Raw genomic sequence first — 27,948 nt, forward strand, 5'->3', positions numbered from 1 at the left:
TGAATATCAAAGTCTACAAGCACCAGATGCAAAACATAAAATGTGAGTGAACTTTAAATCTATTTTAAAACCAAACCCTGAACAAAAGTCCAATATAGAGAAAATCCACATTAGGAGTGTGTTACATCTCACTCCTTGCAAGGAAACACAAAGTAGCTAGTTTATCAGCACATATAATATCAATAACATACCTCAGGTGCACCTGCTATCTTTAGCTGCAACATCCCTTTTCTGTCTTTGTCTTCACTGTTTGAATACTGAATGGTTTGCACTTGATTGAAATCTGCTAGATGGGTTGGCTGCAGAAAGAAAACAGAAAAAATTGAGCGGAAAAAAAATCAAAATTACAGCAAAATAGCCTGCCTTGATCCCTGGTGTTGCAAAAGCACCGGGAGACTTCGATCTCCAAATTACACGTGCAGAAATCTGTTCTGTGTTTCCTTCTAGAGTTTCATTGCCACCCACTCCCAACACACACAAACATCCAGAGTGGCTGGAAAAGGAACCCAGCTCCACTGTGCCCACAGAGGTCACTGTTGAGCAGTGCCAGGCACGGAACAACCTCTTGGGTGCCAACACAGAAAACTCAACAGGTTCAAACCACATGGAACCTGCACTGACACATTCCCAGCATCCCTCCAGACTGCTGGAAAAGGTTTGTTCTTAGCTCTGTGCTCCTGATTTCCCCATCTTTTCACTGGTTTTGAATTCATTTCAATAGAAAACAGGACATGGGTTCAGCTTAAGTTGTGATTGTAAAGTTCCCAAACATTTTGCTGAAGGATTTGTCAGGACAGAGCTCCTTGCACCATGGGGGTGCATAGGAAACACTGAAATACAGCTGGAATCAAGGAAAAGGCTGTGAAGGATATGAAGAAAGTAAATAAGCAGTGCCTGCACAGATGTGCTCCCCAACTGGTTAAACAAGCTCTGCATTTACACATTCTTAAGAAAGAGAACCACTCAGAATGATTTGCATTTCATTGGTAAAAAATCCCCACCAATGCTTTAAATTCTGCAAGTGAGCACTTCACTGGGTAGAAAACCCAACAAATTCAGTGCCAAAGCTGACACAGTCCTTGTACCTAAGACCAGAGCCTTTCCTCTGATCCCAAATCACAAATTAATACCTGACTTAGAGCTGTACATGCTGAGAGCTCCCAGAGATCAGACTGTGCTTAACCCAGAGATCAGACTGGTCACTCCCCTTTCTGTGACATCCAGTTCACAACAGGTCATGGCTCTTAACACAGTGACTGAGAAAAAACCCACACACCAGGAGCAGACTTACATTTGCACCCTTGTCTGTCAGGTAACTGATTCCTTCTTCTGGGCCAATTGCCAGCTCCACTGAGATAATCCAGCTTGACTTGGGAGTCAAAGGAGAAAGGGCAGAATTTCAGTAATAAGACATGGCCTTGCTAAGGAACACTATAATCCAATGTGGTAATTACAGATTTTAGTAATTAATATCTAGAACCTTTTCAACTCTTTAAACAAAATTATATTAAAATCAAGTAGTTCTGTAAGTGGCAAACCCCCTCATGACTGGTTTCCTGAGGATCTCTGCTACTCAAACTGCATTTCCATGCATTTTATCTTAGGTCTACATGAGAACTATGAGTTTCCTGTATTTCCTCTTCTTATGAACATTGATATTCAAGTTCTAATTTCTGCTGGAGCCTCATTTTCACAAACTTTGCAAACTTGGGGCCCTTCTTCAAAATTTGCTTGAATAGGTAGAGATTAACAGGTATTAGGTGAAAATTTACTAACAGAAGTTGACATTTCCTTGTGGAAACAGCTGAAAAAGTGCACAAACAAAGCACCTATAAAAATATTTTCTTTTACATACAATTTTTATCCTAGTAATGAATGATTATTTTAGACAGTCAATAGAGAAAGTTCTAAATAAAATCAATAAATACCATTTGTTGCTAATGAAATCTAATTAAATAAAAAAGGATGTAAGCAAAAAATTATTGCAGAACCAAGCAAAAGCAATTGGACTGAAAGCTCCAGAATGGATTCTAATGATTGTCACATTCCTCTACTTACACCAAGAGCACACTTGAAGCATTCCTTGTCAAATCTGTACACTGGAGAGAGGATCTCAAAGAACTTCAAAATACTTTCTTCTCTATTGAGGTTGGCAAATTGTCGAAATGTTTGTTGGATTAATTTCCGTAGTGTTTTGGCCTGTGTATTAAAACATTCGGAGAATAATTATTTCAAATCTACCAGCTGAGGGATATTTTACGAGTTTTGGTCACTTAGTAGTACAAACAGTGTCTTTATCAATGAAATGCAGACAATTCTCAAGGAATAAAAAAAAGCTTCCAAATGTAAGCAGCAGTTCTGCCTTTTGACTTCTGCTTAGGACCAAGATTATTTCTGCTATATCATAGAGAGGATATTTAATAACATTTTAAATAAGTTAAAATAGAAGACCACATGTTAACCCTTCCAGGAATATTTGTTCTAAGTTCCTCATTTCTCTCAACTTCTGAACTGTGTCCCACCACAAAAAAAACCCAGAATAATTTATACCTTCATATGATCTTTTAAATCAAAACCACCATTCTGTCTCTTACCTGGCAATAACAAACCAGCTGTAGCTGTATCTTAATCTCTGCACACAATAACTTAGACTATCCATAATAAAGTGGATTCTTTCAGTCTGATAATAAGCAGAAAAACCCTTCAATATAAATAGATGAAATTTAAAAATGCAAAAAGTAAACCAGACTTTTAAACTAAACTATATTAATTATGTTGTCTAGCACTCTATTACCAGTTTTCAAGGTACAAATACCCAGCACAAAGGATAGCTAAAGTAACACTTAAAAAAATTAATTACCTGCCTGTACATAATTGTACATATAATACATATAATCCCTTTAAGGCAGACACTCATGAAAATAAAAATAAAAACAGGGCCTGAGAAGCAGTATTTCTAAGATGCCCCCAATCTGAACAAACCATCAAGAATTGTGAATAAAAACATCTGTCTAAAGTGACTGAATGGCCTTAAAAAAATCCAGCTCTAATTCATCTTTCAACTACCAACAACGACAGAAAGCAAAACCACGCTTATCTTTGCAATATGTCAAGGTTAAGACAGGAATTGCCACTGTTCCTCCATGCAAACATATCTGAATGTCCCATTTCAACAGCAGTAAAACTCTTTATTCTCCCACTCTGCCTGTTAACAGCCCCAGGCACTACACAAATACCAACTTCCTTTAGTCGTTAGCACTTCCAGGCAGATTAGACACTCATTTTTAGAAAGCCTTTACAGAACGTTCAGAAGTCAAAATAGCCAGAAATGTTTCTGTGGGGTGTTTAGGAGTTACTCCAGTAGCAGTAATCCTAGGGTGTTGCATATTCACAAAATGATCAGTTTTGCAATGATGCATACACATCAAATTAACAAAGAAATCTGTAATTTGGTGTAATTTCAAATTCTTTTGTCAATTTAGCAGAGCCAGCTCTCAGGTGGATCATGAAGGAGGCTGCAGAGCCCTTGGCAGTCAGGAAATTCCCTCGGGCACCCAGAGCTGCCTCAGGCTTTGTAAGGACTCAGACACTGCACGCTGCACCTCCCTGGTATCTTTATTTTTACAGAGAAAACCAACTCCAAGGCAAGTGCAAACCTCAGCCTTAGCTTATCACTGGCAAATACAAGGAGCAAGACACAACAAAATAAAGAAACATTTGCCAGCTCAAGGTGTCCCAAATATTTCAGCCACTCAGCTGATTAAAGATTCTGCCCAGGGATTGTTTTCCTGACCAATTCCAGCATCACATTTCCTGCCAGGAATACTGGCATATGTTATCTGGCTCTTTTCAGTCCACCAAGAAGAATTGGTCACTTTAAATTTTAACATCATGAGCAAGGTGTAAAGATAGACAGTCCATTAGAGTCACAGGCTGGTTTGGGTTGGAAGGGACTTTAAAAAGTCCATCATGTTCCACCTTCTTACCATGGGCAGGGACCCCTTCCACTGTCCCAGGTTGCTCCAAGCCCCATCCAGCCTGGCCTTGGACACTTCCAGGGATGGGGCAGCCACAGCTTCTCTGGGCAACTGTGCCAGGGCCTCAAGCACCCTCGGAGGGAAGAATTTCCTCCCAATATCCCATCCAGCCCCAGCCCCGTCAGTGTGAAGCATTCCCTGTGTCCTGTCACTCCATTTCTTGTCCCAAGTCCCTGCCCAGCTCTCTGCCAGCCCCTTTAGGCACTGGAAGGAGCTTTCAGGTTTCCTCAGGTTTTTTCTCTTCTCCAGGCTGAACAGCCCCCAAACCCACAACTTTTCCATAACAGAAGCATCTATCAGAAATATCTCCAAATAGCAACTTCAAGCAAAATACACTGAAAACTTGATCTTAAAAGTATTTCTAAGAACCATTGTTTTGTTCCCTCTCTGTGTTCATTCAAAGCAGAGAGAATTGAAAGAAATAATAATTTTATATTTCACAGCTATTGGGAACCCTCCTTTTCCTGCCAGTTCAAATTCCCTGGTTTTCACAAAGTGGAAGAGCAATTTAAGGATTTAAATCCTGTACTACTTTGAATAGGGATTTAAATTTCATTGAAAAGCAGACACATTTCTCCTTCCCTTGTTTTTTTTCTTCATATGTGCAACATTTTTCTTCATTTCTTTATAAAGTTCCAACTCAGCTTCACCTTCTGGCAACTCTTGCTACTTCTTTCTGCTATTCTCCCCACTTCAGGATTTCCAAAGTGCAGTTTTCTTGGTCAGTCAGTTTTCTGGCTCCATAATATTATTTTTGAGACAGTTATTCATACTTTTACGTCTGGAGCCTTTCACCACAATTTTTCCCGTTAGCAGAAAATACAGTTTCAGATAATTGCTTAAATTAAAATGCAGAGGGGATTACTTAAATCCACTTGACTTCATTAGCTTCTGATTTTCAAAAGTCTTTTGAAACAAAACCTTGTCATGACAGACCTTTTGTGTTTACCCATTTAAATTACAATGCAGATTCTTTCCAAATCTCAAGTTGAATTCTATTATTTCTATAAAGCTCCACTGCTCACCAAAACCAGCTCCAAAATAGCAATTTATGATTTATACTTTCATGTATGAATTGTAAGAGACATTTTACCAGGACATTCATATTGAGGTGGCTATAAATGTAAAATACTTGGTGACCATTCTTAATCCCCCTTTTCAACACACTTGAGACAAATTTGCATTTTTTACTCTGAGAACATATGGACTTCAATGGCAGTGAGATTCAAGGAACGTTTATAGTCTTAGCTAGGATTAACCTAAGCAGAAATTACTGGAAATCTTCCTTGAATAAGTTGGATACAGTCTTGAGCAAGGAAGGCATCAAGTTTATCAAGTTCCCAGTAAAATATTCTTTTTACTACCATGTTTCCTCCCTCTTTCTCCAGAAGTCTCATTTTTCTTTTAAGGAAGGGGGAAAAAAAAGGTATTTGACCCAAGAGGCTGCAAGGACTTGTTTTGCACTTTTACCCCCAAGGTTTGAGAGGCAGAGCTGTGCCCCTCTCACAGCAGCTCAGCAAGGCTGTGTGAATCACTTTATCCTTGTCCTGCCAGATGCATGGCTGGGATTCATATCCCACCAATCCTATGGACAGACTGGATGTGTTTTCACAAAGCAAAACTGCACAGCAATTCCCTTAGGACTGTACAGTGAAAACTATAATGCTATTTTCAGATTTCTGACACTTTACAGAAGTACAGGATTGATTGGGACTGTAATTACCTTCACTGAATCTAGCAAACTCTTCGGGAAAAACCGTCTCAAACCAACATCTTTCCTAAAAGAGAAAATACACACACCATTAATACCAAAAACATTGTGCAGTATCACATTTCTCTTTCCAAGATGGTGCTTTGGGTCTGTTTGTTGTTTTAACTAGCATATATGATTACTAAACCATTTACCCAACAATGTCCTTGAAAACTTCAGAGTAACAAACAGACTACCAATAAAATTCTAACTAGAGTCACTCCAACATCAAATGCGGCACAGCAGCATCTTCTAGTTTAAACCGCAAAGGATATTGAGGATATTGTTGAAATTGTAGAAATATTGTTATATTCCTACTATTATTTAACCAGGTACCTGTGTGGAAAGTCTGTTATTTGAAATGGTGGCTTGAGCACAGAGTTTTGAGAATAAAAACTGGTACTTGTACATTTTTTAATAATTGCAAACATTTAGAAAAAATATTCTTAGAGCATGTAGTTAGGTGAGAGGGAACAACATGGAAGTTGAATGCCCTGATAAACCTCTATTAGAATGGAGCAGAAGATAAAAAAAGAATTCCAGAATGGTTTGGTTTGAAGGGACCCCAATGACCATCCAGCTGGCAGGGACATGTTTCACTAGACCAGGTTGCTCAGAGCCCCAGCTTGGCCTAAGGAATCCAAGAATCCATAAATCCATCATGATATCACCTCACAAAGTCTGCTGAGTGCAATTCCATTACTGTTTTACCCTTTGAAACACTCTAATTAAGGGGTTGCTTAAATTTCTACTATTATTTTTTCCTCATACTAAGCAAATTAAAATTACCAACTTTTTCTTGCAAGCAGTCTCACTTTTTGCCACTGTAAATCAGGTGGCTGTGAGCTCAGAATTTGCAAACTGAATTTATCACGCTCACATTCACACCTATAATTTGGGTTGTAGCCCTGGTTTGAACACCAGAGCCAGTATATATGTCTATGCTCTGATGTTATGTCTGACATGTGTTTGTGTCACTACTACTGAACATCAGCTTCAAAAAAAGGTGCTTGAGAAGTTGCCAATGACATTAGTGCAGAAGACACCACTGAACAACCAAGTGTAAAAAACTCACATGTAAAAAAGGAAAAATAAGAGAAAAATATAAATAGGAAAAGGATTTATGGCTCAAAGGTGTAATTGACTTTTTTCCTTTAAATTTAGGACATTACAATCTCTTTCAAACATTCTTATCTGCTTCTGGAACAAGTATGAAAGTGAGCTTTCCATGAGTGCATGCTTTGAACATCACAGAAATACATCTGGAATTCTTACACTTGGCAAAGCAAGGAGAAGCTGTTAGCAGGCAGAGATATTCAGGATTTATTTACTGCTACCTAGGAGCACAAGAACAAAGCCAACACTAAAGTCAATATAAAAAGCTCACTCAGAAGAATAAACCAGGGTATTTTTAAAACTCTCTGAAGATGAGTAGCAAACAATTTCATACTAAAAACATCCTCAAGCAGGAGAAGCAGAATGTTCATGTCCAGCACTGGCATCTGTGCAATGACAGTAAGCTGCAGGATTATAAAACTTCATAAATGTTAATTCCTTCCATGCATTTCTTCTCAAATGCAAATGATACTTGGTTTATCATCCCGCACAGTTAAATGAATCTAGCACACTATTACCATCTAAATAATATGCAAAGACATTTTGACAGGGATATATTAGTTTAACATTAAGCATTTCAGAGAGAGTTGGTGCTTCTGAAATGAAGCACCTCCCATCACCCTGGTATCCCTGATTTTAACAGTCCTGCAGCACAGGGAGGCTGCCACTGCCTCATTTGATTCATTACCAGGACAAGCTGAGCAGCCTTTTGTACAGATCTGGGTGCAACAAACTGAGAAGAAATTCTTATGCAGAGTAAAACAGAGCACAACTCTTAACAAAACTTGTTAATAAAGCATTTCCTGTATTTATCTGAGACAGCAAATTTATTTACTGGAGGAGAATTTAACAAAAAGAGCCACACAGATTCAATGCCCTGGCCAGCAACAACTTATGGATACCTATAAATAAGAGAATAAACCCTGGAAATTGGAACATACAAACAGTTTTACACACACAACCCTACAAACTCCTTCCCAGCTGTGCTGTGTGGGGGTGGGATGGCCAACAAGGGAGACACCAGCTCAGGGCTCTGGATGAAGGATTCAGCCATCTGGTTTCTGATTGCCAACACAAGATAACCAGCACTGGTCATGCAGTTCTACTGCAGCTTTGTACTTAACCTCATCTACCCCAGCCTACTCATGGGCTTAAATCTGAATTCAATTTTTAATGTACAAACTTCAATTGGATTAATAAAACACCAACTACAGATAGGTGATACTGCTTGTCTTACAATGATAAGCAGCTTTAAGCAGCATGTATCATGTATTTTTTACCTCAATCCAAGTTACAACAAAAAAAAGTAACACTAGATTAACATAATAGACTTGAACATGCCCTTTACCAAATTGTGGCTGCACCTGTTCCTTCCTACAGCTCCCATTTCTGTACTTGTAATTATCCCTGTTCTCACTAACAGGCTTCACACTTATTAGGAAGAAATTCTTCTTTCACTCCATGAAGGCCCAACTATGAAAGGCTACTTAACAATTTGATCCCATCTACCATTTCCCATCCAGATCTGTTCTCATATGACAATCTGATCAAAGACAAGTAGACATGAAACAGACATCTGACAAAGGCAGCCAAGGAGCAATCACCCCCAATGCAAAAAAGGGCCATTTAAAAATTGCTCTCAGCTGGTTAAGTGCCTCATGATGTACTAAAACCAGCAATCCCCCCACAAAAACACCAAAAAGCATCACTTGAGCAATAAATATTACTTGTGCAGTTCAACATTTATGGGCTATTACGGTGATAAGATCAAATTAATGCATTTTGGGGATCACTGGCACTTTCTGCAGACCCTTTCCAGTCTGTAATTATCTGTAGTACAGTCAGTTTAAGGTGGTTTTATCCTTCATCTCTCCCAGCTAAACCCCATACAAATTACATCCTGGTTCTCAAAAAAGAAAAAACTTCTGAAATGCACAATTCTCCACATCCAGTTCCACATGGCATTAAGCTGCTACATTTTGCATCTCAGGGTTTTGCTTCACTATGCCTTTCACAGCAGCAATTTATTATTTCCTACAAAAGCAGTCACTGTTTGGAAAACACAGACTGAAGGAAAGAAATCACTGTTCAACTGAAAGCAGCCCCACACTGAATCCTCCTGGAACTCTCACTTGTTACATTATTAATTTATACTTTGTGTGACCTCTTATGACCCTGCTGTCCTTTGTCTCATTGTTTCCAAAGTCATTAACCTAATTACTCGTGCTTGTATCTTCTGACTTGCTAAAAAACTGACTTTAAAACACTTTACTCAAGTTCTTACTTGAACATATGTGAACATATGTATGCAAACTACACCAACCATAACTCACATACTTTCAAATCTTTTATTATATCCCCTTTTAGTCTTGTCTATCTGCTCATCTCCTTTATTTTTATTAGTCTTTTCTCATTTTGTGATGTGTTTCCTCAACCAGGATATTTCTACTAATGTTTCTACACACAAAAACCTGAAGTCTTAAAAAAAAACTTTAGAAGTCCCTAATTCAAACAAAATCAGAGTTTTAAAAGAAATCTGAATAAATAAAGGAGCACTACAGAAATACTAAATAAGCAGGCTATTTATCAAATTTATCTTTACCTAGTAATATCATAGATCCCTCAAAAATCCTTGTAAACTTATTCATTGTTGTATAAAATCTTACCTTCCTCCTCCAAATGCTCTAATTTCACATCTCTAAAAGTTGGCACCCATTTGTCATTAAAAATAAGATTTAAAAAATCGAGACTTCACTGCTGCAACAACCTTTTATCCCAATTTTGTGTTAAACTGTACAGGATCTTTTCACAAGGGTTATTAGCAGAGATGAGCATATCATTGCTGCATGTATGTCTGAAACCTTATCCACTATATAAATACAAATAAAACCAGTTTTCAGGTTTTTGCTAAAAAGCTGAAGGACTTTGGCTTGTTTGAACTGAAGCCATCCCCTGTACAACATGAATAATCAAACAAAATATTTCATTACAAGGATGCTCCTTGGTCTTCCAAAAATCTGGGATACTCAGATAAACAATAACCTTGTTAATTGCAAGGTCACATCTCAGGAAATGCCCACAGTGAGCAAACAGAAACAAAAATAATATCACAAACATTTTCAAGTAACTCAAACTTTACCACAAATGAGTCACAGCTAAAGAATGCAACTGGGCACAGAAAAACACTGAGGAATAAAATCACCTCACAAGCAGAGTTGGTGAATCCCATGAACATTTGCAAAATTGCTGAAAACCAAAGTGAGCCTCCTGATCAAGTTTAAACTACTGCAAACCTGTTTCTCTGGAGAGTTAAAGGCATTTTTCCTACTTCTACATCTCAATGGGTTTCATCATCCTTTTCTTACATTAAAGCATCTTTACCACCTTGATGGAACAGAAAACTTACAACAGAGAGTTCTGTCACTGAACTGAATTTATTGTTCCTGCTGCGGAGAAGGGACAGTTCAAACCTCACAATACTTACTCTAACACTTCATAGTTGGACTTCTTTTCTAATGCATTGCCTCTCATCTCTCCATAGGATCTCCTGAAGTCAGGAAAAATATTTGAAAGCAACAATTATTGGATAATTCAGCCTAAAACTACAACATCAACATAATCAAAACTTCCACTCAGCATCAGAAAACATTGGCAGAATGAATTCAAAGGTAAGTATGAAGTACATTATTATTCTACCTCAACAGAGCAGATTTTGATTTTACAAATTAATTGCATTTTCAGAACCACTTTAAACCACTGCTGCCATCAAAAGTGACCTGACCTGGCCTTGAGCAGCTCCTTTCCACCTCACACTGCACTTCCCCCTGAGAGCCCCCTGTGCATGGAACAGGGAGAACCAGGGAAGCAGGAATGATGAAAACTGCTCCAATCCAGCCCTGCTCACATTAACAAGTAAATTAACAAACAGCTTTGTTAGGAGAGGGCTGAGATCATCGTTGTCACAGAATAAAATGGACCAGAAATGCTCATTCTAAGAGTTTCACAAGTTCATCTATGAGAAATATCTCATCAAAATGCTCCAAAGAGCCACAGCTTGAGAGGCAGGGAAGGCAGGACCTGGCTGACAACATAATCACAGATTATTACATTCATCACATGTTTTGAAATAAGGCACAATGATTTTGAAAGTGCATAAGGAGTTTATAGTTACACAAAGAATTTTTCTTTTCTCTGGGGCTACCAGCAAAACTTACAACAAAGGCATCAGGTTCTCCTGTGATACCTGGGAAATTTTATAAATATAAATTTTGTTTTAATTTGGAAAGTACTGTTCAAAGGACACTTTTATTCTCTCCTAACAAGTTTACATTTGTTATTAATTTCTTATCAATTTTACTTCTTCTCTAATCTCCCTGTGTGAGACATCAGCATAACTAAAGCAAATGTTTCAGGCTGGAAATTCTCCATAAATTAGCAAAACCCAACACATGCATTTCAAAGGTGGGAACTCTCTCAAGGATCTGTTAATCTGATATATTTATCTTTATTTTCCAGCTGTCTATACAGTTGACAAGAACACCAAAAACACCCAAAAGGATCCTTAAGATTTAATCATTTCAAAACAGCACATTAAAAAATGAGTAAATACAGAGAGGAAAAGTAGCAGCATTTATCTATAATAACATTCTTTAGCTGCAGGATTTATATATGCAGAATCATAAGACTATTTACTAAATAACACCACAGATGCATTTTTTTAAACATACTTCAATGTACTCTACAGGCCTTTGAATTATTCAGATGAAGAATTCACCCAAAAGGCAGTATCAAGATGTAATTAATTAAAATTTTAAAATAATGTTAATTTAAAAATCACTAGAAATGAGTTACAATACAGTCTATTCAGTTTTTCTTCAAACTGCTTTGTAGCAAAAAAAAGGTCTTATGATGTTTTATTCAACTCCATTGGTCAGAAATTGATGAACTTTAGGCAGTTTCAAAATTAATGTATATATTCTGTCAGAAAGATGTTGAATAATAAATTAAATTATCAGCTTACCGGATTTCAAGGCAACCTAGTTTCAAAGCAATTTCCTGGTCCACTTGATCTGCTATTTCTAACATATAGTCATTTTTCACCTACAGCAAAAGAAGCAGGGAGGCATCACAGAAAGATCAGTTCAGTGCCAACACAGACGAAAATACTCCCCAATAACTTTCAAATGAATACATCTTAATTTTCTGGAATGACAATTCACAGTCCAGGAAGAGAAAAAAGAATTTATGCTCATATTCTCCACAAATGAGCAGACACAATTCTCCACAAATTTCTTTGGTAAGAAACACATTTTGACCACCAAGAACTTGATTGAAAAATTTCTTGTGTATGTCAATATTGCTTATGTTTTATTAAATATAATCAAAATTCAGAGGGACTGAGCAGATGGTTACACCTGCATTCCAGGCTGCGTTCTTGAACCATCCTGGTCAACAGGGTTTAATTGTCTAGGCAGATCTAATCATGCAGGTAAAACTGATAAATGCCTAGGAATTACAGTGAAAATAAAAACAGAAGTAAAGAGAGAAGAATGTACAAACTGTACTGCACACAGGCATAAAATAATGCTGAACTAGCAAGAAGAACAAAGAGTGAATGAAACTGGGTGGTGACCATCTAGAGTAGGAAACACTTCAAATCTTCATCTTGTTGTATTTACCAGCATGGATGGGGGCAGAATCCTATTTTTTAGGTAATATTTCACCACACTGGAGTAAGAAATTTATACAGTACTAACAACAAAAAATTCAGGCAGAAAGAGAGAACAGAACCAGCTCCCAAGATATTCACTCTGCAAATCTTGCTCCAGTAACAAATCTCAGCAGCTTTTCCCTAACAGCTCCTGTTTTCCTCTTATGAAAACACCAAGTTGCTATTGAGATCCTGAAGTTGCAGCAAGTCCTGAAATCCCACAAAAATCCAAGAGACTGACTTGTGGATCAAAGAGGAGATGATGCAGCACACTTCACCCAGTGGGTTTGGTGAGTCACGACAAGCTGTAAGAACAACAAGTTCAAACTACTACTGTTAGGAAATGCATAATTTAGGAGGTAAGGAATTACAGCAGTGGATCCAACAGCTGGAGGTGTTCTCCACTCTGCATTTTCCTTGGAACATGTGAGCATCCACCTCAGCATTACTGTGGAAGCTGCTTCTACTCCAAACTACAGAAAAATCCCTAAAAATGTCCTGGACCTGAACTGCATGAGAAGTTTTAATTTGTAATTGAAAGACATGAAAGAAGAAATATGATAAACTGTGCAAGAATGAGAAAATTAATTATTACAATAGCTGAAACATGAGAAAAAAGCTTCTTACATCTGAATTCATACAGGCACTCAATATGACAAAATAATGAGCTTTTAACTCTTCTCAATTCAATTCCTACAAATACTAATGAGACAGGAGAATAATTGCCCTTCAGCATCATGTAGTGTGCTATTTGTACACACATATGGAAATAATAATTCTGTATTCCCACAGTAATAGTATACACAATATGAATTCATAATTCTCCTCTTTATTATGCTCACAATTTAAATAGTTGGATTTAGATTGGATATTAGGATGATTTCTCCACTGAAAGGGTGGTCAGGGATTGGAAACTGTGCAGGAAAGTGGTGGAATCACCATCTCTGGACCATTCCAAGTGTGGCTGCAGCCCTTGGGGACATGGCTCAGCTGGGGATGTGGCAGTGCTGGGTTAGTGGTTGATATTCCAAGTCTTTTACAGCCTAAATGGTTCTGTGATCCTATAAACAGCAAAATGCAATAAATTACACCAGGTTTTCTATTGCTGAGAAAGGACTTTGAGCTGCTCATGCACTAAAACTGTCAGACAGGAGAGCGGGGCAGGTAAATCAGGAATGGAGTTTCAGGGTTAACAAACTGTTATAAATGACCTCTGCAAACACACGTGGGTGGTGACCAACAGCACAGCCCTCCTCACCCTCAGGTCTATGTGGGATACCTCAAAATGAAAAAAACTGTTGAACATGGGGTCAGATCATACACTGATACCCAAATTCCAGAAATTCTCTTGGTATTTTCCTGAGAATTTACCTTCATGTCCAGCCCAAACTACTCCACCTACCAAGTGAATCTGTTCACAAAATCCCTTGGCTGACCTGTCCTATATCCACCCAAATCAAATACCCACTGACTGATCACTTCTATTTCACTGAACTATTTTTTTTCCCCAAAACTACAGATTCAATTTTTTGAACCATTTCAACAATTTTGCATCACCAGGACATTTCAAAGCCATTATCCCCCTATTACTTGAGGTATTCAGACCCCAAGAAGAACTGGCTGGAGCAAAGTGATTTTTCAGACCTGACACACCAAACCTCCACTCACAGGAACAAAGATAACTTAAAGCCCAGTGTATTATGATCAAATGTGGATTCATTTATCTTCACAGTTCCTTGCCTTGTGGATCCCAGTGCTTGATTTGTTAAACTAAACAGTTTAAGAGCATCTCCAGTCTGATGCAAACATGATTTTAAAACGCTGCTAGCCTCCTATTCCGTAAATAAATAAGCAACATTACCCAAATATTTAAAGTTTGGGGTTTATCTCCTCTTGCCCTGCAGCTTGTGAGCTTTCACAAATTCCAGTCATGTTCCCAGTTTGACTCTGCAACTACAGACATCAGATATTGACTAAGAAAATGTAAAAGACCATCCCCCATTCCAACAAAATGGAAGGGGAAAAAAGAAGTATTTTACATTATGTACACCTATTTTAGTGTTTAAACTTTGTGAGTTATAAAAGATTATAAGCTTTAGGAAACCTGTGGTGAGAATCCAGTGGTCTGGATTTAACAGTGTCCTACTATGGATAGCCAAAGGGGCTTGAATCTTCCCTTTTTTCATAAACTTGCCTGCACACATTCTTCTTTCAATTTCAGCAAGGAAAAAAAAGCAGCAGATTCAATTTCTACTGCCAGAATACCAATGAGAACTTCTCTTATCACCTTTAATTTTGCTTGACTATTCTCTTTGAGATGGCATCAGATCAATGCATGAACTAATGCCTGTGCAGAGATGAGATAAGAATTTCACAGGAGGTTCAGCACAACCTCCTAAGGAAAAAGCCTGAGCAAATATTAAGTGGAAGAGACATAAGAGATAATTTAATGGTAATTAAATGCACTGTCACAAGGCAATTGAATAGTTTTCCAAGAAGCCTTTTGTGTTTGCTCAATTATAACTTTTATTATTATTATTATTATTGTTAATATAATTAAACGAGAGAAATGAGAATATTTTCTGGGTTAGACAAACAAAGGCCCCATCTTCAAGAGCACAAAGCCTATATACATACAAAGGCACAAAACCTGAACTCTTAGAAATCTAACAAAACCCATCAGGTTTTTTCTGCTGACTACAAATTCAGAAGTATGTTAAGAGATAGGATGAAGCCTTCCCTGTGGGGTTTGGAGATCCTGTTATCTGTGAGCTTGTCACACTCCCTGGCACTGAGTGCAGATCTTTGGCTGTATCTCCTATGGCTTGGAAATTTGAGTAATTGTGCAAAACCTGGAGAAGCTGAAGAACACATCTGGCTATATATACAGATATATAAACACAAACGCCATTTTCAAGCAGATCAAACACCACTGCCGTAATATTCTCTACAATTTAAATGTTCAGAATGGGATCTCTCCAAAGACCAAACCAGTAAAAAACCCTGTAGGATGCTATTTAATACACCTTAATTTCACCTAGCTTGTAAGACAAAACTGATTAATATAAACTTGTCACATAAATCTGATTTCAAAAAAGCCACCCCAAAAACCCAATCAGCTAAACAAGAAATCAAAACAGCAACCTTTGATCTCTTTCTCAAGCTCAACAAAGCCTTTAAGGTGCTCCTGCTAAACCTCTGTGCCACTACATCATTTACACCCCATACTGGAGACCAGATGCTCTGGCAATGATAAAACGACATGAAATCTGTATTTATCTCCAATAGTTTATGGTCACAATGTCACAGCAATGAAAATGCAGAAAGATCAACAAGGCAAACACTTGGACTGACACCAGGATTAAGAATTCTTAAGTGTCAACACTGCTAAAATCCTGTATACTTTTTATTTGGTAACAATCCAACCCCAAAATATGCTAACTGAAGTGAGTCACTTTGGTGTATGTTGCTTGTAACATATTTGCTTCCACTGAGTTACTCATTTTGTATTCCCACATAATGTGCTTATCTCAACTCCCTGAGAAAAATACATTGGAGAACAGTTTAAAGGAGGATAAGAGACAAAAGTAATTTACTGCTGCAAACTGCTGTGCTGATTTCCAGAACCTTTTCCCTTGGATTTTTTTTTAGTATGTTCTAACAAGTTGAAGTCAGATTTACAGTCAAGCAGGTGCATGCTTTGGGGGGAAAGGATTAGGCTACTTAAGTTCCATTAAACATGGAATAATGGAAATAAAAACTGCTTCAGGCTTCCAGGCAAATGCTACTGCAGTGCCAGTGTCAGAGGAAGCAACTCTACTGAAATTTGTTCATTCACAGGGTGGTAAATCAGAATTAAAGTGTGACCTAAACTTCACATTTGGAGTTGACTTCTTGGCCACAACAGCTACAAACAGACTGGTACAAAAAAGGGCTGCAGTGGGGAAAAATAGGAATGCTAAGCATAAAGGCACCTCTCAGAGGCAGGAAAAAGAACTCTTTCACATGTTCTGATAAAATTAAAAATGAAACAAGATTGTCATTGCCCCTACGTACAGAATGCACATCACCCAGCATCAGTGAATAAATGCTTAGAAAGGGCAGTAATATCCAGAGAAAAAAGGATTTTGAAATCCAACACAATCCTAGACCATATTTCCTGATTTATTACTGCCCTGATATTCAGCAACAATTCACTTTATTTAAAACACTTTTTATTCTCAACAATATTATAATTTTTTATCACTCCTCTTTTTTTAGCCAGAACAGAAATCTCTCTTCTGTCTCCAGTATTTTTGGCATTAAAAGTTAAAGATACCCCTAAATCACAACCAAAGGAGGTGAACACAATGTGAACTAAAAGACTTCTCCCACATGGAAGAGGGGCACATAAACACAAGCCCAGTTTTATTTATGATGTCAAGACTCATAAAATATTTGTTCTTTTACTTGAATGGGGAAATTATTGATGGTGTCACTTCTAACTTCTCAAAATTTACTAGAAAATAATGGGCAGTTTCCCAGCTACAGAAATGGACAGCCAATCCCAGATGGAACAATTTAAAATAAAAATTGAAAACAGAGGAAAGCCCATGTTTGTGAAGATGGAGAAATTAGAGAACAGCCCTGTGCTACAATTTAAGGAGAAATCTATCACTAGCCTTGTATTTTCTATACCAGCTGCTACTTTCAGAAGCCATCTGCTTCATTTTCCTGCACACGAGTTTTTTATGCAGCTGCAGTATTTCAGAAGAAGGTTCACCCAGGCTGACAAGCAGTTCATAAAAACACCATGCTGGATTTAGATTTTTTTATTAAGAACAACAGTAAAGTAATTCTGAACTTGGCAAATGCTTTCCAGTTTAGGGATGTTTTTAAAAAAGATATTAGATACTGTGTCCTAAAAAGATATTTTAGGTTTAAACTTGTTTATAGCCTTATAAATTATTACATAAAATTATCAAACTTGACATTGAATTTTCAAGCATAAATACTGTGGAAATTCTTTAGCAACACTACTATCAAATGGTGTCTCATAAAGGGCAAATACCAATAATTAGCCACTACTGGCTTTCCCAGCTTAATGTTACCAAGAAATTTCCCACAGGATAAACTCCAATTTTTTAGGAGGACAGTTTAAAAATAAGCAATCTATTTCTCTTGCTTTTCTTTCAATCTCTATGACCTACTTACACAACTTCGTCCTTTTTTATTTCTATTTTTTTCCCAAATTTGCACTTCTTTGAACACTGCATTTAAACAACCCTTCAGTGACTAAGTTCCCACTGAAGAGTTAAGACCATACCCAAAAAGAATCATCCCAACATAGGAGATATTTAGATAAGCAGCCAAACAAAGAAAATGTCTTCTGTTCTCCATTCAGTACATAGAACACAAACAGTAATTACAATCATTTAATGAAGCATGAAAGCAAAGATTTATAATATATAATTTGTTCTACACATTTATTTTTAGCTGGTGCTTTTATATATTGGGAAATTATGTACTTCCACTTAGTTGGTGAAATTTATATTAAAAAAATACAACCTGCCTCTTAATTGTCCTGTATATGCAATAATTTATTTATTCTCAGTAATTTCTCTGGATTTATTTTTAACAGCTCAGGTGTGTTCTAGCACCTGCTTTTTAAATTCAGGTTTCTAACTCTAGAAGGTAATTTGGTGTTAGGTTTTGTATGTTACAGTTCACCCTCAGTCACCACAGAATTTAATCAGGATCTACCTCTGTTTTACACCAACACACAACACTTCTGGTGACACCCATCCCACCAAAACCCACAGAAATTATTCCTGCAATTTACCAGTTCCAGCTTCTGTAATGAAAGACCAGAATATCTCAATATATCCATGGGAAAAGCTGATCTTCAGCAACCACTTTTGTGACCAGGACAAAAATCCAAGTATACAGCTCATTTGTTTTCCCCAAAATTGCCCATTCAAAATGAAGAACATTGCTTTGCTCTGCACCTGCAGCAGGTACAACACACAATTCCACCCCAGTCCATGGCACAACTCTTCTGTTGTGCATGTTGTGCATCCCACCAAAAAGAATGATCTCAGATATTGCCTGCTACTGCTATGAAATGCATAATTTGGGAAATGCATAATTCTCTGCTTTCAGCTCCATTGCTCCTTGCAGGGTTAAACACACCACAGCCTCACTGTAGGACAGACACACGACTGGGTTCATGTGGAACAGTCACCCAATATAAATTCTGATATTTCTAAGGACCAAACTGTTCCTCCATCCTGGTTTTCCAGGTTTATGTAGGACACCAAATTTTCATCACTACAAAATCAGCTTGAAGAACAGGGTCCCAACCCTCACTACTACAGCCTCAGAAATCTGATGCAGCATTAACCCTGAAAGATTTGTGCCTCATCTGCTCTGAATGAAGCCCCATATGTACAAAAGCCCAATGTCTGCTTTTAATGTCATCAGTATTTTTAGACACCACCTTAATGATCATAATGGTAGTTTTTAAAATACACACAGGAGGGAAACACATATGTGTTCCCACCCCTATTTACCCATCTGATAGTATTAAATTTGCTATAGGAGATAAGTCAATATTAGGGAAAATTAGGGCTTTGGCCTCATCTAGGGGAGTTAAAAGCCCAGATCCAGTATCAGGATAACATTCATCTGCCATCTGCCCTCAGCTGCTCCTCCTCTTCGTGTCCCAAGGTCACAGGCTCTATATTATCTAGGGCTGATCTTTGACATCTCTAACTAATTTTGGAAGCTCCTCTGTTAATAATAAGGGCATTAGAGATGGGCTGGAGGGAAACCAACTTGTGACAAGGCATTGTTAGGGGCAGAGCAGCTAAAAATGGTGCCGTCTGTGCGGGCGGGCTGAGCTCCAGATGTCACTGCAGGAGACGCGGCCGCCTCCAGCACAAAGTAGAGCTGGACTCCTGGGAGCCATGCAGAACTCAACCTGCTGAACAAGCCTTGCTCCCAGCTCTTTTTATGCTTCTCCTTTCCAACACAGAGTTTCCAGATCAACAGAGTCCTAGCATCAAGGTAAATCAACTTTTCTGTGGGATTTTTTGTTGTTATACACAATTAAATCTGCTAATTGCAGTCACGTTTTGTTCCAGACTACTAAAGACATACTGCCACACATCAGTCCATGGAAACCTGGCTCTGGAATTTGAAATCTATCAGGCTGAATATGAGCTATTTGAGAAAAGCCCACAAAGGAAGATTTTCACTGTTGTGGCTGACAGGTGGAAATTTTAAATCAAAGCAACCGTTTCCCTTTGGCCTGAGCTTGGCTGAGCAGTTAGGAGGTGTTAAGGAATAAGAAGTTTCACAAGTTTAACATTCCTACCACAGAGCACTAAGGGAAAGCAGACATTGGGCACACAACATTTGCAGCCAAAGCAGCTCCACAACTATGCAAACAGCAGAGCCTAAAACAAGAATGTCAGCATAGTTTGAAGGGTGTAAATCAACTTTTACAAGAGAAAAATTACTTTATAGGATACTGTGAATATCAGCAACTTCAGAAATCTGCCCCTGTCAAGGAAATCCCACTTTTAATTGTCTTTTTAAGCTGTTAAGAGCAGACAGGAGAGGTTCAAATTAATTTATAGTTTTATCAAAAAATATATTTTCAGTATCTTTAATCAGCTGCAGCTCTTATATTGCCACCTCCCTGCAGGGCAGTTTATGCCTCAGCCTTTAACTCTCCATGAAAGATCTGCTGGGTTTGGGGTGGGTTTTTTTGTTTTGTTGAGGTTTTTTTTTTTTGTTTTAAATAGGCTGCCAACATCAGGAACAAGGCCAGCTTTTCTCCCAGTGTCCTTCATTTCCTTCAAAGCTTTTCCTGTCAAAGTCATTTGCTTTAGGTCTCCTATTTTTATTAGGGTGTAAGAGATGTTGTTATTTAATTAGGTTAAAGAGTCTAATTCCCAGCCTGCATTTCAAATTATATCTCATGCACCTAAGCCTTATAAAACTTTAATCATTAAGTTATTACAATAATTGCCTGGACTTAAAACTTCCTACATGTCAGGGACAGAGTTATAAAAATAATTTAATTTGCATGATGTATTTATCTGCCACAATATAAAGAGATATTTCATTAAATGAAATGCCTTTTGAGTGTGAACATAATCTTTACAGACACTACAGAGACAGAGAAAAAAAAAGTGCCAATTGTCCACAAAAAACTTTTTCTCCCCTTTTTCTGAGGATGTTTGTGCCTTAATTTTTTTAGTAAGGAAAAAGTTCGGGTTTTTTTTTTTGATCTTTACTTTTTAAAAAGAGTTTTCTTATGAAAATGAACCTGCAGTGTACTTGTCTGGTGAGGCACAGAGCCCTCATGGCACAGAATTCAGCTCAGTTTTTTCAGGGCATCACTGGCCTGCCCTAACTTTGAGATCATCCCCTGCTTGCAATTTCTTCTTACACAAACTTTGGTTAATTTTAAAAAACAAATTCAAAACAGTTTAGTCTTGTGGTCTCCTTTATTATATATATTAACATTTCCAGGCTAGCTCCACACAGCAGCAGAGAAAAATTCAACACTGATAAAAGCAACCTTTTCTTCTTCACTGGGATCTAAAAAAAAACCCCAAAAAGTTACTGTAAAAGTCTTCTGTTTGAGCACAAGGACAGCAACAATGGAACAGCTGATGCCCAAGAGCTGCCCCCACCCCCCATACAGATGCTTACTCCCTTTTCATCAAGGGATAAACCATCTCCAATTACTGCAGGCTAACATGTTATTCAAGGATAAATGTGTACAGGCTCTTGTCCCACAACAAAAGGAAGGCAATTCAAGTAGCTTACGTCTGATTCTCATTACATGAATGTTTTTAAAAGCTGTATTCTATCTTCATTTGAGATATGGCTTCATTGCTCACTCAGCTACTAAGGCAAAACAGAGGAGCCTGTCCCCTTTATTTCCTCTTCTCAACTGCCATGTCACTGGAACACAGGGAAAGGAAGGAACTCACTAGGAATTTCACCAAAACTTATTTAAAGCAACTGAAAATACTTCCAAAAAGGACAAAAAAATGGTGAAACCTTATTTCATTACTCAAAATCTGTGATTTTTAATTCTCCTTTTGTACCTTAATGTTTGTTTTCTCTGAAAAATGTTAATAAATCATACAAAAACCTAGGTATCTTTACTAGAGATTTACAATACAGTCAACAGAACACACACATACATACACACACACAGAGGATGCCATTTCTTAATAAATCTTAACTTACAGTATTTTTATTCACTGTACTACACTTTCAAGGTTTTGTGGGTGGGATTAGAGCTCACTTTTGATTCAGATTTGGGTATTCAATACCACAGGACACAAGTGAAGGCTGGCACATAAAACCTGTGCAGTAAGCATCTGCCAACTGTGGAGACAACCATAAATCTGGCTTTTCCTGATTTCTGAATATTTCAGCCTCACAGTTCCAACAGCACTGGGTGGGATCCAATTTGCCTAATTTGGCTGAAACTGTAAGCAGTTGGGCCCAAGGGAGTAATGCAGTCCATGCAGAATCAGCACCTAAATACTCCATAGACTGAAAAAAGAGAGGACACCCCTGAAGTCCTGTCACCCACTACCTCTGACACCTGCCAAAGAGAGCAGCAACAAAACAAAAAGGCACAGTTCCAGCATGAGTTTGTTGATCAGAGCTCTCAAATGGGATGTGAAATGACATGACTGGAACACAGAGCTCCTCCAGTGAAGGGGAATGACCTAAAGATCAGCCTCTCCCCATCTCTGGCCTCCAAGCTGAGGCACAGCCTGAGCACAAGAGCATCGTTAGTGGGACAGATTCTGATGTTATTAACGAGTTGTGTGGTTCCCCCTGCTCCCACACACTAATTTTAATCCCTTGCTGTACAGCTTGCAGAATGAAAGGTCTCATTAAGTGCCCTGCTTTACACTCCCAATTAAGAGCAGCTCCCGCCCACCGCAGATGGCAGAACGAGCAGCACGTCCAGCCACAAACACTTCTGGGCACAGCTTCCTGATCCGGTCAAGACTCTTGAAAATGAAGAATATTCAAGACCAAAGAAAGGTCACAGCATCCTTAAAACAGTCAAGAATCAAGGAGAAAATAGTGATTTGACATATCAAGCCCAAGCTGAGAAGCCTGAAATGCAGTGATTTGCAGAGGGCAGAGCAGTGGCTGCAGTGAATGGGAGCAGTCATGCATGTGCAGCACAAACGTGTGCCAGCTTTGGGTTTAACAGCCTGGTAATTGTGCTTTGGGTGAGCTGCATGAATAAACCCTGCCTGTTGACAGTGATTAAAGTAACATTTTGTTATCTTTACAAAATGCTCTGTACTTTTCCAGAAGATCACTTGAGGATTTAAACTTTCTTTTTCAACAATACTGTGGCTTCCAACTCAGATTCAAGAAAATCATTACAATTTCAAATTGCATGGGTGACAGAGGGAACCATGTTTCTTCTCCTTCTCCATGAACTTTTAAATCTGTTGCATTTTTTAAAATTACATTTTTTTTTAAATTACATTTTTAGTAAGACAAACAATGTGTTTGGATATTACCAAGTTAGCAAAAAGGTTTCCAGTCTCATTCTGACAAGAAAATCACAGGCATCTGGTCCTCACAAAAATCTTTTTTACTCATTTGTAACATACAAATGTCTTTGAGTTTTACATTGAGAAAAGCCAATTTGACAACAGAGGTGTTGTTTCTGTCAGATTTTTAAAAATTTTTAACTGAGTTCTATGCTCCTTATCTCTGACAGTTGCCTCTGTGCAGAAAGCTCAGGATATCTATGCATGCATGTATGAATTCTGTACATTCTGTTGTTCTTGCCTACACACAACATGATGCATCTGACTGAGAGCAGTGGTTAAGCAAAAGATGTTAAAATGTTGCAGGAATGACACTGGGATAGGAAAATGTGAAAAATCATCTTTCCCTGGTTTTTTATCCCCCTCTCTGCTGTAGGCCTGGTTTATGATGCAGTGTTACTGCTTAAATTCTTCTCTTGCCTTCTTTTCATACGTCACTGCTGCTGCCTTAACACTTCACCACATAGAAGTTATTGTCCTAGTTTATCCAAGAGGACAAGTGAAATTTATGGAGCAAAGCAGAATCGTGGATAGAGAATGACAGCTCTGGAAAGTTCTGCACCTGATTTCCATGACAACGGAGACCCAAATACCTCAGAGCACCCCAAAACAAAGCGCAGTGACTTTTAAAGAACTGGATTCAGACATACCTCACAATAAGGTGAAAAAGAAAGGGGAAGAGAAAATAAATGGGATTGTGTGAAGAGCAAGGAGACAAGAACCTCTGATTTTCATTTTCTAACAGCACTGGGATTCAGGGCACTGTCAGATACAGGCAGCTGTCAGCTTTGCCTATCAGTCCCAATGACCTTCCAAAACCTTCTATTCTGAGCCATTTGTAATGATTTCTCCAAATTTAGTTAGAAGTTAACAAACATTCCTCTGGCATTTCAAGCTCCTTGCTTTATAGAAACATCTCCCTGAAGCAGAAATGAGAGGGCACTGCAGGCTTGCCAGGTGTTGAACAGGAAAGTGATGAAGTTCAGGGAATTATTTTGGAACTCATCATGGGAAACACAAATCTCCTGTGTTTAAAGCCAGTATGAAGGAAGTTCCTTGCTGCTAAAGGAAAAGAGAACATGATTTTGTTGTACAAGAACCCCTGGCAGAACTACACTAAAAAATCACCAAAATTCACACCTTTTAGGCTGAATCCAGCATATCACACAAATCACTTAAACTAGAATGTGAAGTCCAAGGAAGCACTGCAGGAGAAGTGTCTTTTCAGAAGTCAACTTCATCATAGATCAATATACAAATTGCATCACACAGTAAAAAAAAATAAAAGTAATTTATCTAAGACAAGAATGTTGTGTACACAATTGTGCTTGCTGGAGTTAGGGTAACCATTTTAGTCCTAAGTCCCCTAAAAATACCCCCAAGTGGTTTTATTGTGGGCTTGTTGATGTAAAAGCAGATTAAAATAATTTACCTGAATAAAATTAGAATTTAGTGTATAATTTATACAAACTTTGACTATTACACAGTTTTAGTAATCCAGAAGAGATTTTAAACCCAAGAAAATAACCTAAGAATGTGAGTGGGAAAAGCATTTGATGGTTTGTAGTGAAATTGTCACTCACACTTAAAAATAAAAATGAAGAAATTCATCAGTTTAATTGAGTGTGAATGAACTGTAAGAAGCCAGTGGAACAACAGTCAATTTTATCTGAGTTAGGACAATTATTACCTGCAGAATCACCTCGGTTTTGGAACATATTCCTCATCACTTCTCAAGCAGAAAGATGCCATGGGTTTTGTGCCCTTTCTGCTTTATATATGCAACCTTAAGTTTTTTCCATTTTTCTGTTTCTGCAGTAATATGCTACCCACATAAACAAACCCAGAGTTCTCTAAATTCAGCAAAATCAGCAAAAGACAGAGCAGAAGAACAGAACATACCTGCTGATAGAAAAAATTTAGAGTTGGTTTGTCTTCAGTGAACTGGTTTAGAAATCCTTTTGGCAAATACCGAATTCTCAATTCATATCTGAAATGCAAGTAAAAGAGACTTTTGAGCAGAATTAAAATTAAGATTTCCTCACAACATTCTTAAAAATACAAATAAACTCAAAATAAACTTGGAAAATTAATGGAAAACTTCCTTTTTGATTACTCAAGAGAACTAAACTGGAATTTATGTGTAACAGACATTTCACAGAGATATTTACAAAGCACTTTTGTAACAGAAGCAAACTTAGAGCCTTGCTGCCTTCTCAGAGCTTCAGAGAGGACCAAGCACCAAGACTTGGAGCAGATAAGCTCCAGATCCATGGGAAGGGAGTCCCCAGATAGGTGACAACAGATGAGCTGCCAGAAGCCCTGACATGACCCCTGGCACCAGCTTTTATCTCTGCTTCTCACATGAGGGACTTAAAACGCTGATCCTGCTGCTCCAGGAGTGACAAACAGCGTCACTCACCAGGGAGCCAAAGGAACAGGACCCTGCTCCTTCTCTGATCCGTGCTCCAATATTCACCCCTGGATTTTCCATAGGTTTTGAAGTGATTTCTCTGTAAAAAGGTTCTCTGCTCCCTTATTCATCACCAAGACACATGCAAAAGCCAAACAGTTTTGAACCTGACAGTCATATTTTAAAAGGTAATTCTACACTAGAAGTGAGGGAAATTCAGGATGAGCCTTGACCCACAACCTAATCTGTATTTACTTCTCAAACCTTAACTTCTGCTTTCAGCCCCTAAATTTAGTAATATTTCTTGTCATAAACTTCTGCTTTCAATCCCTAAGTTTAGTATTATTGCTTGTCCTGTGGTAACAGCCTATGGTGTTTGACACAGACTGTTTGCTTCCTCCTCTGACACATTCCTTCAATGAAAGTCTGATAACGAATGTCTCCATCCCCTGGGCTGTGCCAACACAGCATATCCTAACACACACTCTTAACAGCACTTCCCAAAGTAAGTATATTTAACAATCTGCTCATGATAAGAGCAAATATTACAACATTTCAATCAGTTGGTTTCAGCAGGACAAGAAATTCTTTTCAGCAAGTGATTTGGCTGCCTGTAATCAAGATTTAAGGAGGATTTGGTAAAAAGTTACTAGGGGTAAGTGCTGCCTAGGATTCCACAGCAAGCAGAACTTGCAATATCCTTATTTACTTAAAATTAATTGAAAAAACACTGTCCTGTTAAAAACCATTAAAATAAGGAAAAAATTTGGAAATTGTAAATACACACACTGTATACAAACAAATACTACTAGAATGATGCCTTGTTGTAGTATGACAATATATTTCCTAAGTCCTGTGCAAAGAAAACATGTTGTTAAATAAAGAGTGAAATGCAGGAGGCTGAGAACACCTGACAGAGAGTAGATTTACAGTGGATACAAGGGAGAAATATTTTACTCTAAATGTGGTGAGGCCCTGGCACAGAGAAGCTGTGGCTGCCCCATCCCTGGAAGTGTTCAAGGCCAGGCTGGATGGGGCTTGGAACAACCTGGGATAGTGGAAGGTGTCCCTGCCCTGTCACTGGGTTGGACTCAGTGATCCTTCAATGTCCTTCTCAGTCCAAACCATTCTGTGACACAGGACACAGACACAGATAAACAAAAAAAGACTCCAAGTCTTTTAAGACAAACTTTCACAGGTTACTCTCATATGTAAGGGAACATAGAAACACCTTCTATTGCTGATCAGCCTTTACATTTCATGATCCCCAGCAGATAACTGGTTATTCACTAAAATTTAGGTATCAGCCAAATTGTACCTGCCGGTGTTTATGTGTCAGGGAGAGAAGGCGGCACAAGCACCCTGTCCAGAAAAGCAGAGCCTCTCCTGTTTTTTATTCTGCCATATCCACTAAAATCTACTGAACACAACTGCAGAGACTGACAGAGAATAAAACAAGTCCATATAAAAGACTTCCTTCTTTTTGGGGACTCTACAATCCAGTGCATTTTAGAATGACAGAATCATTAAGGTTGGAAAAGACCTTTAAGAACTTCAAGTCCAACCATCAACCCAGCAGCACCACCATGTTCACCACTAAACAGGGTCCTCAAGTAGCAAATCCACACTTTATTTGGAACACTTGCAAGGATGGTTACTCCACTGCTTCCCTGGGCAGCCTGTTCCAGGGCTTGACAATCCTTTCCATTAAGAATTTTTTTCTAATATCCAACCTAAATTTCTCCTGGAGAACAAATATGGGGAGAAGCAGCTGAGGAAGCAAAGGAGGCTCAGGGGAGACCTCATCACTCTCTAAAACTCTCTACAGGAGAATGTAGCTAGGTAGGGGTCAGGTTCTTCTCCTAAGTAACAAGTAATAGGATGAGAAGAAACCATCCCAAGTTGCACCAGGAGAGGTTTAGACTGAATTATAGATCAGAAAATTAGATATTCAATATCAGAACAAATTTCTTCATGGGCTGTCAGAGATTGGAAGGGGCTGCTCAGGAAAGTGGTGGCATCACATCCCTGGAGGGATTTAAAGTAGGTGTGGCACTTGGGGACATGGTTTAGTAGTGGCCTTGGCAGAGTTGGGTTAATTGCAGGGCTTGATGACTTTAGAGGTGTCTTCCAGCCCAATTGATTCTGTCATTCTAGGATGCAGAACGCCATTACTCTCTGGGATTAATAAACAAAACAAAACAAAAACCAAAAAAGCAAACCAACAAACAGAGGAGAATCCATCTCTCTCCTTTACAGGGACTTGTCTTCTTAACTGATCAGCCACGGAAGTGCTGCTTCTTGCAACAGGATCTCATGAGAAAATC

At 38.3% G+C, this 27,948-nt stretch overlaps 1 protein-coding gene across 8 annotated transcripts in view; it reads right to left on the minus strand.

Moving 5' to 3' along the window:
• PTK2 (protein tyrosine kinase 2) overlaps positions 1–27,948 on the minus strand; it is a 187,029-nt gene that overhangs the window by 61,900 nt on the left and 97,181 nt on the right. For all 8 annotated transcript variants that reach the window (XM_064706739.1, XM_064706740.1, XM_064706733.1 and 5 more), the window contains 7 exons: positions 25,111–25,198; positions 11,924–12,003; positions 10,388–10,450; positions 5,761–5,815; positions 2,059–2,199; positions 1,292–1,369; positions 192–299 (listed from right to left, as the gene is read on the minus strand). In XM_064706739.1, the coding sequence (XP_064562809.1) occupies positions 192–299; positions 1,292–1,369; positions 2,059–2,199; positions 5,761–5,815; positions 10,388–10,450; positions 11,924–12,003; positions 25,111–25,198 (613 nt within the window). The remainder of the gene's footprint in view (positions 1–191; positions 300–1,291; positions 1,370–2,058; positions 2,200–5,760; positions 5,816–10,387; positions 10,451–11,923; positions 12,004–25,110; positions 25,199–27,948) is intronic.

This window comes from Zonotrichia leucophrys, chromosome 2 (genome assembly GCF_028769735.1).
Source record: "Zonotrichia leucophrys gambelii isolate GWCS_2022_RI chromosome 2, RI_Zleu_2.0, whole genome shotgun sequence".
In the NCBI taxonomy this organism is placed as follows: Eukaryota; Metazoa; Chordata; class Aves; order Passeriformes; family Passerellidae; genus Zonotrichia; species Zonotrichia leucophrys.